The 16,427-nt window shown below is 42.2% G+C and overlaps 1 protein-coding gene across 1 annotated transcript; it reads right to left on the minus strand.

The window, feature by feature from the left end:
- Positions 1–5,189: 5,189 nt before the first annotated feature.
- On the minus strand, positions 5,190–16,427 carry SPRYD7 (SPRY domain containing 7). The gene is made up of 5 exons (XM_068425297.1): positions 16,301–16,427; positions 14,854–14,970; positions 11,650–11,816; positions 9,899–10,001; positions 5,190–6,407 (listed from the first exon to the last, which is right to left on the minus strand). Exons 1-5 carry the CDS (start codon positions 16,404–16,406, stop codon positions 6,310–6,312), a joined length of 591 nt encoding a protein of 196 aa, XP_068281398.1. The 5' UTR covers positions 16,407–16,427; the 3' UTR covers positions 5,190–6,309.

A 16,427-nucleotide genomic window follows, 5' to 3' on the forward strand; every position in this document is an offset into this window, starting at 1 on the left:
GCAACTATTTCTCTTCCCTGGAAGTGTCAGACATTTGGACCACATGGGGAGATAAAAAGCTCTTCTGCTGACTCATCTTGGCAGCCAGATCAGGTGGGCTTCCTTAGGTTCAACATAGGGCTAGAAAAGGGGCTAGGAAAAGCTAAAATGTCTGGATGGGGAAAAAAAAATAAAAGGAAAAAAAAGGCTCTTGAACAAGCTTAGTGATAGGACGAGGGGGAACAGTTTTAAACTGAAAGAGGGTAGATTTAGATTAGATATTAGGAAGAAATTCTTTCCTGTGAGGGTAGTGAGACACTGGAACAGGTTGCCCAGAGAAGTTGTGGGTGCCCCCTCCCTGGCAGTGTTCAAGGCCAGGTTGGATGGGGCTTTGAGTAACATGGTCTAGTGGAAGGTGTCCCTGCCCATGGCAGGGGGGTTGGAACTAGGTGATCTTTAAGGTCCCTTCCAACCCAAACCATTCTATGATTCTATGATTCTAAGCCAGGAAGGAACTGGCCCTACCACCTGTTTGTTCTTGCAAATACTCAACCTGCAAAAATCCAACATTCAAGCCACGAAGATTTGCCCCAACAGAGAGCTTACATGAAGCACTCAAAACGTCTGCCACTGTACATCTGAGAGTTCTCCCTAACCCCTTGAGTTTTTGTCTAGAAATCCATATCTAAGTTGTCAGCAACCTGAAAAGTACTTTATTGTAGAACTAGGTAGGGGAAGGAAAAGTGAAGAGGATCATTTGGCATTCAGATTTATTCCAAATCTTCCATCACAGCTTCCTGCAAATATGTTAGCAGCATAGTTTTGGGCACGTTTATGTAACCAGGTTCCTAACTACAGCAAGAGGTAATAGTTAATCCCTTTCCAAAAGCAACATTGGCTCTTAACACATTATGTTTCTTGGGGGGAGCTAGATCCTTGGGCCTTAAAGCCTGGATTCAGAGACACGTGTAAGAATCTATGTTTCGCTGATTTGCTTGTGGACCTCTGTGAGAAATTATCTCAGCCACGAGCTTGATCAGTTGTCAGTGTACAAAGCAACATCAACACAAACTGATACCAAAGATGTGAGTTCTGCAAAAATAATCTAAGAACTCGCGTAAGGTCAAGAAATTCGCATCAATTACTAGGACCCTGTTCCTTCTATTTTTTTTGCACACAGCTGTATGCACAGGAGACCATTCCCAAGAAAGCCTGCAGAAAGGAAAAAACAGCGTGAATACTCATGCAAGTCTGTATTCTCATGAACATTTTCACCTGAGTAGCATGTCCTGTCATCTCTGAATGCTCTTTGTAGGCTTGGGAGTAGAACTGCTCTTCAGTGGGATTTAGGGGATCCAATGCACACCACAAAGTTTCTCTTTGCAGAGCATCTATATTACCGTGTCCTGGCATGATTCTTTTGTGGAAGAGGACCTTTTCAAGCAATTCTTGACAGGTATTTCTAGTTTTATATTATCTTGTTAGGATTTTAAGCTCCTTGGAATAGTACTACCTGACTTCATCTATCCCCAAAGCACCATAAACATTTACAGTATTATAAAAATAACAACCCGACTGATCTATACGCAACCTGTATTATGTGCCCTGTCAGTTCTATTCATTTGTGGGTGCACAAAGGAGGTCTGGCTCAGACTTCATCTCTTGCTGCCACAGCATAATCTCAAAAGGGCTCAGAAAACATACAGGATTAGTCAATACAAAGTTTTGCACTCAAAGAGACAGGGTGTTCAAATGGTAACATTCAAAGATTAAGAAAACATTTGGGTACAAACAATTAGTGGAAATACCTCAACCATTTCACTGGGAAGCATGATTAATTCTTATTAAAATGAATTTGCTACTAGCAAATACATTGCTAAACCTTAACTGAAAATTACTTTCTAGTGCAACTCTTAGAAACAGGTATTGCATCTCATTTCTCTGGGCGAAGTTGGGATTGGGAACACATCTGGGAAAACACCTGGGTTTATTGCCAGATGCTTAAATGACATGCTGAGACACAGGTTAATTCACATTCTATTTCTGTGGCCCATCTTCTTACCCGTGCAATGGAAGTATCTGTACCCTTGCTTGTCTTACAAACTATCATCACAAAATTTATTTTCAGGTGAAAACTGTGCTTTCTTTCCATTTTGATAAATAGATGATAATAATCTTTTATTCACACCCCCTCCCTTATGTTATACAGTTTCCCTGTGTCACCAGTGACAGAACAAGAAGTTTTCTGATTTTTATCATAAGAGGTGTAGTTACAGTGCATGGTATTACAAATGCATCTTACTCAGTTTAAGATGAGAAATCAGCAATGTAGAGCTATAAAAGCAGGCTCTTTTCATATTTTTTGTGAATTTAGCAGCTATTTTGAATATTTGATATTTACCAAAATGTTTTCCATTTCAAACACCAGCTTTGAAGAAGACAACGTTCTCTGTATTTTAAAGCAAGTCTACATTAAGCTCAAGGTAGCAGCTTTTACTGTTAAGTATTCTTAAACACAGCAGACTTCAAAAAAAGTTGTTTGCTGGATGCAGTTAGATGAAGTGATAAGAATTTCTTTAAATACTTCCTCCTTTCCCCAGGAACATGAGAAATATAATCCCACAAGAAGCACTTTCATCTCAGTAGTCTTTCGTGGCAAAGAGCCACTGTCCTCTCTTTAATCCTAACCCATAAACTGATCTCAGTTGGCTCCTCATCCATGCCCAGACAGAGCTCCATGCACCCCAGCTGCTCTCTTGCATAAAGGACAACTCCCCCTCCTTGTCTTCTCATCCTGTCCTTCCTAAAGACCCTGTATCCCTCCACTACAGCACTTCAGTCATGGGAACCATCCCACCAAGTCTCCGTGATCCCAGTAAGATTGTAGCCCTGCAACTGCACACAGATATCTAGCTCATCATGTTTATTCCCCATTCCAAGCGTGTTAGTCTACAGACACTTCAGAGAGGCACCCCAGCATGTTGACTTCCTAAAAAAAGTCGGTGGATTTCTCCATAATGGTGCCTTGCAGGCACTTTGCTTTTGATACTGTCCAGGTCTCCCCTGGCAGTATCATTTGCGCCCACATGGAGTAATAGCTTGAGGTTGTAGTCAGAGGGCTGGATGACCTTCAGTAGTTCCTCCACAATATCCCAGATCCTGGCCCCCAGAATGTAGCAAACCTCTCTACATGATTAGTTGGGTTGACAGATGGGTGCCCCTGTCCCCCGCAGCAGGGAGTCACCCATTATGATGACTCACCATTTATACCTGGTAAGCCTTGCATGGTTTAGGGTTAGGTGGACCAGGTTCTTTGCTTGAAGGCACATCTAGCTCTTCTTCAACTTTGAGGGCAGTGAATCTATTTTGCAGTTGTAAGCCCTTAGGTGAGCAGGAACCTTCCTTTTGAGGCCAGAAGTCACCAGCTTCCATCCTCCCCCTTCTCCAGAGGTTTTGCTTACCTTGATAGCATGAGGTAGGCACTGCCTGCTTCCCTGTTGCAGGTGGGGTCTGAGGCTCTTCAAGCTGTTAAATCTCATAGAAGATCCTGTCTATCTCACTTTCGTCTTCTCTGATGTGGTGCAGCCTCCTCACTTCCTCCTGTAACTCCTCCATTTGGTAGCATAGCTTCTCCAAGACAGCACGCCTCCTGAAGGACAGAAGGCCATCTCTCCTGGCCTCAGAGAGGTCCCAGGCACTCCCTGCAACCTGGAACTTGGAGGGCTGCATCGGCCATCTGAAGTTCAGTCTGTGTGGAAGCTGTGTTGGGTTTGCGTGGCAAGGTTTTGATAGCAGGAGGGCTATAGGGGTGGCTTCTGTGAGAAGCTGCTAGAAGCTTCCCCTGTGTCCAATAGAGCCAATGCCAGCTGGCTGCAACACAGACCCACTGCTGACCAAGGCCAAGCCCATCGGTGATGGTGGTAGCCCATCTGCAATAACACAGTCAAGAAGGGAAAAACACACCTGCAGCGGAAGAGAGGAGTGAGAATATGCGAGAGCAACAACTCTGCAGACACCAAGGTCAGTGAAGAAGGAGGGGGAGGAGGTGCTCCAGGCACTAGAGCAGAGATTCCTCTGCAGTCCATGGGGAAGACCATGGTGAGGCAGGCTGTCCCTCTGCAGCCCATGAAGGTTAACGGTGGAGTAGATATCCACCTGCAGCCCGTGGAGGACCCCACACTGGAGCAGGTGGATGCCTGAAGGAGGCTGTGACCCCATGGGAAGCCCATGCTGGAACAGGCTCCTGGCAGGACCTGTGACCCTGTGGAGAGAGGAGCCCATGCTGGAGCAGGTTTGCTGACAGGACTTGTGACCCCATGGGGGACCCACACTGGAATAGTCTGTTCCTGAAGGACTGCACCCCATGGAAGGGATCCATGCTGGAGCAGTTCGTGAAGAACTGCAGCCTGTGGGAAGGACTCATGTTGGACAAATTCATGGAGGACTGTCTCCTGTGGGAGGGACCCCATGCTGGAGCAGGGGAAGAGTGTGAGGAGTCCTCCTCCTGAAGAGGAAGGAATGGCAGGGACAACATGTGATGAACTGACTACAACCCCCATTCCTCATCCCCCTGTGCCACCAGTGGGGAGGAGGAACAGAATTCAGGAGTGAAATTAAGCCTGGGAAGAAGGGAGAGGTGGGGGGAAGGTGTTTGAGGATTTGGTTTTATTTCTCATTACCCTACTCTGATTTGATTTGCAATAAATTAAATTAATTTCCCCAAGTCGAGTCTGGTTTGCCCGTGACGGTAATTGGTGAGTGATCTCTCCCTGTCCTTATCTTGGCCCACAAGTCTTTTGTTGTATTTTCTCCCTCCTGTCCAGCTGAGGAGAGGAGTGACAGAGCGGCTTTGGTGGGCACCTGGCATCCAGCAGGGGTCAACCCACCACAAAAGCCTCTGCCCTAGCAGGGAGAGTTGCTCCCACATCTACTGGGGAAACTGCTCAAAACATCTACTGGGTAAACTGAAACAAAACATACGAATGTTTCATTTAACTGAGATTACATATCTGACCACACCAAAGCAGAGCAGATTTCAAGGGGAGATGATAAAACTGAACTCTAATCTCCTGAGCTTTGTACCATAATGCTGACCAGGGCATCATTCCTTTCAGGCTGAAAAGTTCTACCCCACACTGTTATGTGACAGCAAGGCTAAAATGAAGGAAAACACCAGCCGGTCAGAATGAAGAAACAGATGCAGAAAATCATAAGGTGAAAGGCTTTGAGAAAGCTGTTTGTATTTGAAAATTTCAGAATCAGACAATTTCTAAAAATATTTAAATAAAATCATTCATTTATGCAAATGCATTAACCCAGGAAGAGCCAAAACCAAAAAACAAACATCCAGTATGAAGATTTTCTTTACAATAAAAATTATTCTAGGAAGCATATTAAATATGACAAGAGGGGAAAAAAGCATCTCACAATTTATATTCAAGGGCATCACATTTTAGAACAATGTCTTAGCCATTAATCATTTATAAATGATTCACAAAGAAATTAAATACACTATTCCATAAAAGAATAATCTAATTTACAGTTTAGATGTAAGGCTTCACCATAACATCTCATACCCTTCACCTGGCTCTTTGCATACCCAAGTTGAGTGACCTGTACTTACTCTCCTACCAGAGTAACACAGCATGGTAGTCCTCAAAAACACTTTTGAGGTTTACTTTTTAAGGTTCAACAAAAAAGTATTACTAGAAAGTGTCCTATTACTTGTCACAATAAAAGCAAATGAAAAGTTAGGAGAAATAGGTAAGTTATATTTGCCAGTCAAAGATTGAGGGAATGGATTAAATGACACCTTGCAATAAAAAGGATCTAGCTGCTAGTTATGCCATTGTATTATTAGTCACCGTGCACAATTGGGACATCGCAACTCCAAATCACAGACTAGAAACAGTGTTTCCTTTAAACAAAGTATGTAAATTCTGTGTGAAGAAAGTGGGGAAAAAAATCAGGAGAACTATCCACCTCCGCAGCTATCGTATGCATAAGAACTACTGGCTTTACAGAGCTACAGTTTATTCAAAATACTGAATGTAATACTGATGACAATAATGTCCCTTAGTCTCCTTATGCATCAAGTACAAATCAGAGAAAAACCCTGCCCCAAAACACTCATTTTCAACCACAAAACATTGCCAGAAATCTCATATTCACAGTTACCTCGTGTTGCAGTTAACATATTAATTCTGCAGACGACAGTCACAAATATTTACTGAAAATACAGATATGTTTCCTAAAAGTACAGTGAAGCTTAATTTAAGATGACAAAGCTTTTGTAACAGTGCAGGGTGCAGATTTTCGGTATGAAGACATTCAGAAGATTTGCTGCTCAAAGAGGATCTTTTCAAACCCTGGTGGAGGTGTATGATAAAATTCACTGAACTGACAATCCAGAATGGCACTGTCATCGACTGCAGAAGAGAACCACAGAAGGAGTTAGAGAAGGAACGAAATTTGATCCTATATTACACCATTTTACTAGGCTATATACTATGCTCAAACCATGAACAATATTCTCCAATACATCCATTACATATATACAATACAACTAAAAGAAATCTCTTCAACAAATCTGCTAAAGCCCTACACACATACCCAAGGACAGCAAATCATCTCTCTTTTCTGCTATTTAGTTTAGTTGGTAATGGTCCTTGGTGAAGGCAATGAGAATGCTACCTCTGATTTCACCAGGAGTGTTAGCAGGGCTTCAGGCAATTCCCTCCAAATTTTCTCCTGCTTCTCTGGAAATCTACAGATTACTACCAGATACATATTGCAAGGCTGTCACCTCCTCAGCTGCATATTTCTCTGTCCACTTCCTAATTCTGCTGGAGTGTCAGCTGTCTGCAATGATTTTTCTGGAGGTTTACAAGGTTTCAGATGCCTGCAATGGTTGGTGTCAGACCATCTGTTTTAGCATGTGATACAAACAGTGCTTCTTTCAGTTGGAAGCTAATGGTTTTTTACAATACCTCTCCCAGTTTTGGACTTCCTTCATAATTTGAGACACGAGTGTTACTACCTCCAATGTAGAATATAAAAAATAAACTGCTGAGGATTTTCACAGCAAAGCTTTCATGTATCACATGAGCAAACTGAAATACCCAACCAGTCTGAAAAGCAAAATCTCTTTCAAAGACAACTTCTTCCAAGATGAACCTGGTACACTAGCAACATTAGATCAAAATAGAAAAGCTTCATCTCCATATTCTGGGTGGGAATTTAGATATCTCTGAGCCCAGATAGGAATTTTTCCCTCCTAGGCTCATTAAAACTCCTATTAGTATATTTGTACATGTCACGGTTTAAAGCTGGGCCAGCTATTAACCAGGTGGCAGATGCTCTCTGTTAACCCTCTCCCCCCCCCCCCCAAGGGAAAGGGAAAGGGAAAAGGGAGAGAGACTTATGGGTTGGAAAGTTAAAACAGTTTTAATAAACTATAATAATGAAAAAAAAGTATAATAACAATAATAATAGAAATAATCAAATATATACAAATATATACAAATATATACAAAGCCAAGACTGAGAGCTTGGAAATCCTCCTCAGGCAGAGTTGCTCCCCCAGCACAGGCAGAGGGGAAAAGGCAGTACCTCCCCCCAGCACGGGCAGAGGGGAAAATGCAATAGCTCCACCCAGCACGGGCAGAGGGCAAAATGCAATAGCTCCCTGCCATCACACCTGCAGGCTTTTAACTGGAAACTGGCAAAGCTGGTACCAATCAGTGGGAGACAGGAGGGCCCCTCCCTCCTGGGCCCCACCTCCAGGAGGCAGTGGGTTAGTGATAAATAGGAAAGTGAGAATGACGTGTGTGGGATGGAATACCTCGTTGGTCAATCTTGGGTCACCTGCCCTGTCTGCTCCCCCCTGCAGCTGCGACCCCCGTTTGGCTCTTCACTCGTAAGCAGTGAGGAATTTAGCAGTGACCTTGGTTTCTCTAAGACTAATTGGCCTGGTTTGGGCCAAACCAGGACAGTACAGTTCTGTAGTACTTATGCAGTGTTTGCATCTCACTTAAGCAAAAGCGCCTGAGGTTCAGCTTGCTGTAGGGAACAATCTTTAAGTTCACTTTTCTGTTATACGTTCTCATACTTGACACCGTGTTTGCCTTCTCTATCATGTTTCTTTTAAAAATACATCTATAGTTCCAGTCCGAATTATGGATAGGGTAAATGCTTAAGAAACTCTCTTCTATATTGTCAAATCCTTTCACATGACTAGAAGTTCACATTAAATTAAGGACATTTATAGTTTAAAGTTTATACCAAATGAGTACCATGCAAAAGCAATTTGCAGGCTGCAATTGTTATAGCTGTAGGTAGGATACATGATAATTATGAAGAAATTATGCCCACTTGTGGAAGATGATAATAAGAGCCTGGCAATAAAAGGTCACTGCATTCCCCAGGCAGGGAACTTCTTTAGTCAGAGAAAAAGATGATTTACAGCAGGCTAACATACCACCAAATGTTTTCTGAAAGCAACTTGCATGCTCCATGCTACGTAACACCATTTCCAAAATATAGGGAAGATGCAACAGTCAATTATCACACAGCACCTCTCTGTCTGCTGCTCAAGGCTTTCGCACACGGAGATCCCGCAGTGCTGCCCGGCAGCCGCTGTCGGCCACAGCATTTTAGCAGCGCCATCATGTGGCTTATGAACACATCCCACAATGACCACACAAACCAATTTCCACTCCAATAGCTTGGAAAGATATAATTCCTCAGCTATGCTTATAGACTTCAAAGGCTCTACAACACATCTAGAGTATTTTCTTCCTGTTCATAAAATTCATTATTACAAATGTATCAAGATATAAATGGGAACACGCCAACAGTTCATTAGGAACCAACGATGAAATTAAAAAATTACCCACATCACATAGCTAATGGCATCTCAAGAACTAAATGATTTTGGGAAAGGCTACTACTTAGATGAAGCTCACACAGGAATAAAGATAAACGGGAGATGGCTGTAGGTGTAACACAGGGAATCCAATGAGCAGCTATCATTTGCTGTAAGTTATAAGCCAACCCAGAGTGGAGCGTTGATTACGCACTGAGCTAGGGGAAGTGCTGCCTTTCAGATGAGGCGTTACACAGAATTCCGACTACTTGGGAAGTACAAAACCACTACCAAGTTCTGGAAGAGTAAATTGTTAACACATGTCTTGGCCAAATTCCAGCTTCTATAATTCATAAACTCTTTCTTAAACTGCCTATGCAGGGATTAATTGGATACGGTATTTGTTTCCTGTTCAGAACTGCTGTGTTGTATTGATGGTTGCTGGGAAAACAGCTCCCACCATTCGCTCATCAATTGTTGGATTTCAAAACTGGGCATCAATTTGGTACAGCAGCAAAGAGCTGTACCACTATACAGCAAGCAGCTGTTCTAGTACTACGTTAAAGTTATTAAATCCGTAAGAAAATACAAACAGCAATTCAGTACCTATTCATATTTAACACTGAAGGCATTTCTGAAGTATGTGAAATGAATAGGCATAAATACCAAGCTTCAGAGATAAATCAGATTACCCCACAAGTCTACATTAGTTTGAATTTGTTGTTTTTCTTTTTTTCATCTGTTTCACAGTTTTTTTTACCTGGCAATTTTTAGTCTGAGTGCAGTAACTCCCCAGCTTTTTGTGTGCGGACACTGTAAGTAGTCAGTAAGGGGTACTTTTTTCCTAGCTATTAAGCAGCATTAAAAATGAGGTGAAAATATACTTTTATATTTTCCTAGGTTTGTATTTTCACGCAATTTATTGTTGTAGTTGCCAAAAATAAATTATTGATGTGTGTTCCATTTAAGTGAGAAGAATACATAGCGCCCAAGACAAACTTGGTACAAAAATATTGTCCATACTGTGAAACAGTTTGAAAATCTCTGACTTACCATAAACCACTGGATAGACAGTCCCTCGGATTCCTGAAGCTGGACAATGCATGTTCTTCCCATTTAAATATACATTTAATTCTACATGGTCATATGTAATGCCCTACAAAGTACAGAAAATTAACAAAAAAGCATCAACAAGTTTATACACATAAGATTGCTACTTAATTTAGCTTTCTTAGCCACAGGCAAATTTTAACACCATTATGCAAACCACAGCATCCTAGAAAACCTCACTTGAAATATTCCTGCAAAGGACTAGAAGTTAATAAATGACCAGTGACATTTGTGTTTTGAAATACTCAGGATTCCTTAACGCTCACTCAATTCGGATGCAGCACAGTACTGCATACTGCATGCTTACTAAGGACAGTTTACAAAACAAATTTCTAAACTATTCTTCACCACGTTAAAGAAACAAAATTTTCAAAGATTTTGAATATTATGCAGTTTGCAGTCTTCTTGTTTATATCGCCTCATGGAAATAACTTTAATAAATAGTGATGCTATGAATTAAGTTTATCTGTCCATACTTCCATACAGAAACCTCTCTCAGCTCATTTACTCTGCCAGCAGCAACAGACCACGGTTTCATACACAACGCTATAAATATGCTGACTACAGAGCAGAAAGCAAACACTAGCAAGGTAATAAATTACTTATTTGGTAGCTAAATTATTTTTCTCACTGTTTTGGTATGGCTGAGTGTGACAATCTGTGTTGTCAGTCAGTACTTCAGAAACCTGTGCTTGTGACAGAACAAAATAAATTGAAATTTATGAAAACTGGGGAGTTTGCAAAGTAACACATTGGCTACTCTTTTGTGATCAGTGGAAGCTGTTCAGACTACATAGGTTGACCAAAGCCTGAAACAGCCTACAACCCTCAAAAAAAAAAACAATTTCAGAAAGGGGTTAAAAGAATAATACAGTATCTAAGGGTAAAGGGTGGAGGAGTCAACCTTAGCTTTTTGGACTTCTAAAGATGAAATTTCTAACCATTGCTATGTAGAGGCAAGGTTACCCAGCAAGAAAAAGTAGTGGTGATAAATGGTTTAAATTTCATTGCATTGCTCCCCTGTATTTTTGAAAATAAATCTCTAACAGGACACTGAGAAAATAACAGCAATAAAACACAACCCTTTGTTCAAAGTCACTTAAAGATATTTCAAGAAGCCTGGAATAGTAAGGTACAAGAAATCTTTAGATTCTCCATTTGCTGTCATTCTTAATCATTTTCCCAGTGAGCATCTCTCCCTCCCTACAAAAGTTTGCCTAAAAATACAATTCATTTATCAACCAGGACCTCTCTCTCCTCAGCTCTGTCCTTCTAATAATTAACCAGTTAGCTATGGGATCGTGAGTCCAGCTGGGCATGGTGCGTAGTTATGCAAAGCATTCCAGCACAGTATTTGTTCAGGAAGGTCCATCGCAAACAATGTATGATCCTCGTGATGGGAGTTATCCATCAGGTAGACAGAGCAACCAGACTGCAACAGAGCATTAGAGGCTATTTTTCAAACACTGGTAAAGTCTGTCCCTCATTCAGAAACATATCAATGCTGAGAATGAAGTTCACTCATATCCAGGCTGCTGATCCGTTCAAACGCAACAGGAGTTTGGATCAGCTCTTTCCAAACTGGGAGATGCAAGCCCAACAATCTGAGTTAAACAGTCAGTCTGACCACAGGGCTGTAAATAAGAGGAATCTGAGAACAGCTGGGGAAGATAAAGAAGCCTTAAGAAACTCACCACCACATCGCCCTCCTGAGGAAGGTTATTTGCTGGTAGTCTATTTTTCTCCTCATTGTTGTAGTAGAGAGATCCATCATTCCTCATCACCAGGCTATGCACATCTCGACCAAGTGGAATCTGATTCAAGTTTGCTTTCTGGGTTGCAACTCCAATACCCCAAATCCCTAAAATGTGACATTAATGGTAAGAAAAAAAAACCATTATTTTGAAGACTATCTGACTGAAGCAGGACAGCATGAAGAATGTGTTGTTAACTAGTGCCATGGCACTACTACCAGCGAATATGCCTTGGAAATACCAGGACTGTTGTGAGTTAGCTCTGGTAGGTGGTTAAGCACCACCCAGCCACTCACACACTTCCCCCCACAGTCCCCAGAGGGACGAAGGAAGAGGAAAGGAAGAGCAAAACTAAGAAAAATCATGGGTAAAGATAAAAATTGTTTAATAAACAAAGGAGAAGTGGAAGAAAGAAACAAAACAAAACAAAGTGATGCAATGGCAATCACTCACCACCTCCCACGGGTAGACTGATGCCCAGCCAATTCCCAAGAAAAAGATGGCTAACCTTCCTAAATGCCCTCCCTCTCCTCTTTTGTTGCTGAGCATGGCATTACGTGGCATGGAATATCTCTTTGGTTAGTTTGGGTCATCCGCCTGGTTGTGTTCCCTCCCAACCTCTTGTGCACCCCCAATCTTATTCACTAGGGGGGCAGACTGAGAAACAGAGAAGGCCTTGATGCTGTGCAAACATTGTTCAGCAACAAACATTAGTGTGTTATCAGTATTTTTTTGGTCACAAATCTAAAATACAGCACCATAGGAGCCGTTATGAAGAAAATTAACTCCATCCCAGCCAGACCCAGTACAAGCAGTCACAAGAGACTGAAGATAAACAGTATCTATCCTGAAAAAGAAAGACCCAGAGAATTGCAATCACTTAGCTTAACTTTTATTCCCAGAAAAATATTGGAAACAAACTCTGAGAATGTAGGAGGATGCAAAACATAAATCCAACTAGCATGGATTTGTGAACAACACAATTTCCTTTTTCAGCTGGTTAGACTAGCCTTAGGGAAAAAGAAGAAACTGTAAATATGATAGATCTTGATGTGGTAATGTTTGTGAAACTCGTACAACATTGAAACAGTCAAATTACAAAAACGTGGTCTATACAGTTACAGCAATGCCAATGCACAACTGGTTAGAAAACTGTATTCCAGAACTACTTACTCATCAGTAGCACCCTGTCAAATCAAAAAAGATGACTCAAGTGGGGTTTGAGGTTTTGCATTGAATGCCCAAGGTCAGATACTGTTCCATATTCACATCAATGACTTGGATAACATGACAATGTGCTTATTAAACATGCTAACAATACCAACCTGACAGGACTGCAAGCTCTTTAGAGGCCCCTCAAGTTTTAAATGATCCTGACAAATTGGTTAAGAGGTCTGAAATAAGGAAAATGCATTTCCTTTCTCTGAATTACAAAGAACAGTAGGTAAGTAGGTATTGTAGGTGGCACAAATACAACAGTGGCTTGGCAACCAGTTCATAGAATATAATTTGGGGGTTGTCACAGACCACATGCTGAGCATAAGTCAGTATCCTACTGTTGTTAAAAACTTCTGGATGTATGGCACGTACAAAGCAGATATACTGTACGTACAGCAGATGAAGGACGTCTACTGCTGCTGCAGCTAGAGCAGAGCGTCCATTTTAAGCACTTTCAAGACAAATTAGGTCAATTAGAATACTCTAGAAGAAACAACAAAACCAATCAAAACTGTAAAAACATCATCTATAAGGAGACAGTGAAAAAACTGGGACTGTTTAATCTACAGAAGACTAAAATGAGGCAAAAATATAAGAAAACTAGTTTCAAAAGACAAAATTGCAGAACAATTTATTTCAATACTTACATGCCCAGAATGAAAAGAACAAGAGTGTGAAAAAGATTCAGATTAGACTTCAGAAAACTTTCCAATAGTCAGGATGACTCCATAGATGGCCCTTAATAGATCACACAAGGACGCTTCTGGGAACCAAAGTTTTAAGCTAAGCGATCTACAATTTTCCTGTCTTCGGGCACAGGCATACACGCGACACAGCTCACAGAGACCAGGAGAGTTTTTTTCCTATGTTTCTCGAAGTATAAGAACACAGGTACTGTGTCTGTGTGAATAATGACCATATATGAACAACAGCCGCAGTAGATTCTTCCCTCAACAGAAAGGATACTAAAATCGCCAAATTAAGACTGAGCTGGGTTTTACATGTAGTTTAAAACTAAACAAGTGGTTTGACTGCAAGGTGTTTTGGACAGATCTGTGTTCACGCTGCCTGCACTCCAATCCAACTGAATGCAAACAACCCTTACCCAAAAAGCGCTGGGTTCAAGCTCCAGCTGGTATTGTAAGGCCTGTCTCTGGAGTAACACTTCCCTTCTTCTTCCCTCCCCCTACACACTTAGGGAAAGAACAGGTTCATTTTCACAGTGTCTGTTGTTTTTAAAAATACAGGCTGATTTTTGATGTTAGAATACAGGCAAGCCTGGAGTGCACTCTGTACTAGTGAAGCTGACTGTATTAGTAAAAGCATAATGCTTTCAAATTTCATTCACTTTGAGCTGTCTTGCATTAGATCTGTGCAAAACAAATAACGAACGGGGTGCTGAAAGGCTCCTCTTGATAAGGCAGTGTCGGAGTAAGTGCTGCACGTTTGATTTGAAGAGCAAAGTGTAGCACAAGGACTCTTAACCTTACTTGGGCAAACACAGTGCATGTTAAAAGGAAATGAAGGTAGACAAATAGCTACAAATATTGCTGGATAAACTGCGCTATTTTAAAAAAATACTTCATAGCTACAGTGTTTATGTGGTCATAAGCATTTATTTACCAAAAAACATTTCTAAAGTATGCTAACTGAAAAACATGCATACAACAGCATACAAACAATATGGTGCTTTAGCATTTGACTCCTTTAGTAACATACTCACCATTCTTTTTAATATTTCAGAGCCATAATTAAAAAAAAAAAAAAATTTCCTTTTACACAATGACAACGTATAAAACTCTCCACTGTTCACAAGTTCAAGGACGCAATTAGAAAGATGCATATGCTCAGTATTCGAGGTATGACCACCAGCAGGCAATCTGACATACCTTCCAAGTTTAAAGTTGTACATTTTTGCTGACTAACCTGTGGACTGGATTTTAAACTCAAAATAGCTCTTGTTCTGATGCAAAGGTGCATTGGCTAAGCAGCCTCCCGTGCCACATATTCTTCTGCCATTTTTAACAATGACGACATCTGTTCCTGCAAGAAGAAAAAAATCCGCAAAACTTCAAAAAATTTTTAGAAGTCTGGAAGTAGCCCTTAAAAGTCCTATACATTGAGAACAGTTTTTGTTCTTTCAGCCCCAAGTAAGAGCTTCATTAGTCTGTAAGAATTATGATGATGGGCCATGCTTTGAAGTAAGAAATGGAATACTGTTTACAGGCTAGTTCATCTTTCAACTAGGGTTTATTTATTTAAAATCTATACGCTGCTCTAATTTCGCCTCTTGGGTCTTACAACATCATGCTGATTACAACTTCTCAGTCACATCAGAAGCATAACTTACAATTTAGTCAGAAAGGGTTCACTGTGAGACCAAAGCCCTGTACCCTGTCTCTATACACTGGAGAAAATTCTGCAAAGAGAAGGAAAGGCAGATCAGGTAGAAATGTTTGATGGCATTGCAAGGTGTTCCATTATTCTCTGAAAAAATCCTTTCATTAGAAACATGCCTGCCCATACAGAGAGCAAAAAAACCTCTGCTAAGTTTTCCTTCTCCAGTGGGAGACTTCATCTTTAGGTACTGTTGTCATGGGCAAGAATATGGAAGACAGTCAAGGTCCACCAATACGACTGAATAAAACCAGGCTAATAATTGCACTTGAGTACGGGACCCTGGATCGGCCACACCGCCTTCCTCCTAGTGCTTTCCCTGGCAATGCTGCAGCTGACCCAGATCACTTCTCTCCTCAACAAAGCCTGGGCATGGTTTTGTGGCTAGCTCATCCCAAGGATGACGCTCAAAGAGCAGGACGGACAAGACTCCGTATGGCTTGTCTCCTGCGTCTTCACTGCTGTAACTCATCCCCTCTGCTCTGAACCACCATCCCTCGACTAACCTGGCCAAGACCTTCAGCCCCCCTCAGGCAGCCCTCTCCCCTCAGACATCCTCTCTGAGACTGAGGCACACCCCTACATACTCATTCTGCTAATCAGCTTCAAGTGAACTTAAATCAAAGTGAGATTTTCTTCCTGAAAACTGCCAAATCCTTCTAATGAAGTGGCCAAAAAGCGACTTTCCCGCGCGCTTCACTGAGAGAACCGAGGATAAACTTTAAGGGCAGGCGCACGTTCCCCCTCCGGCCGGTACGATTACGCCGTATTAAAACCACCCCCCAGCCCCACAAGCTTCCCGCCGACAGCGTCCCGGGGACACGCAACCCCGGCCACCCGCCCCCCTCACGGGCCTGCGGCCTCCCCGCCGGCGAGCCGCCCCTCAGCCTCCGCCCGCCCGGCCCCGGCCCCGGCCCCGGCCTGTCACGGGCGGCTCGCGGTGGAGGGAGAGAAGACCGGCGCCCGCCCCGCTTACCCATGCGCTGCGTGTCGAGATGCACCGCCGGCATCTCCTTCAGCGGGATGTGCCCGGCGCCGCCATCCCTGCAGCAGGACAAGCAGCAGAACACGGAGGCGGCCATGACTGGCCGGACCGCGCCGCG

This window comes from Nyctibius grandis, chromosome 2 (assembly GCF_013368605.1).
Source record: "Nyctibius grandis isolate bNycGra1 chromosome 2, bNycGra1.pri, whole genome shotgun sequence".
In the NCBI taxonomy this organism is placed as follows: Eukaryota; Metazoa; Chordata; class Aves; order Nyctibiiformes; family Nyctibiidae; genus Nyctibius; species Nyctibius grandis.

Coding starts and splice junctions, on each gene's coding strand:
- SPRYD7 (XM_068425297.1), bottom strand. CDS start 16,406: ATGGCCGCCTCCGTGTTCTGCTGCTTGTCCTGCTGCAGGGATGGCGGC. Junction 10,002..11,649: donor CTCAGGAGGGCGATGTGGTG/GTGAGTTTCTTA, acceptor TGTACTTTGTAG/GGCATTACATATGACCATGT. Junction 6,408..9,898: donor TGTCTATCCAGTGGTTTATG/GTAAGTCAGAGA, acceptor TCTCTTCTGCAG/TCGATGACAGTGCCATTCTG.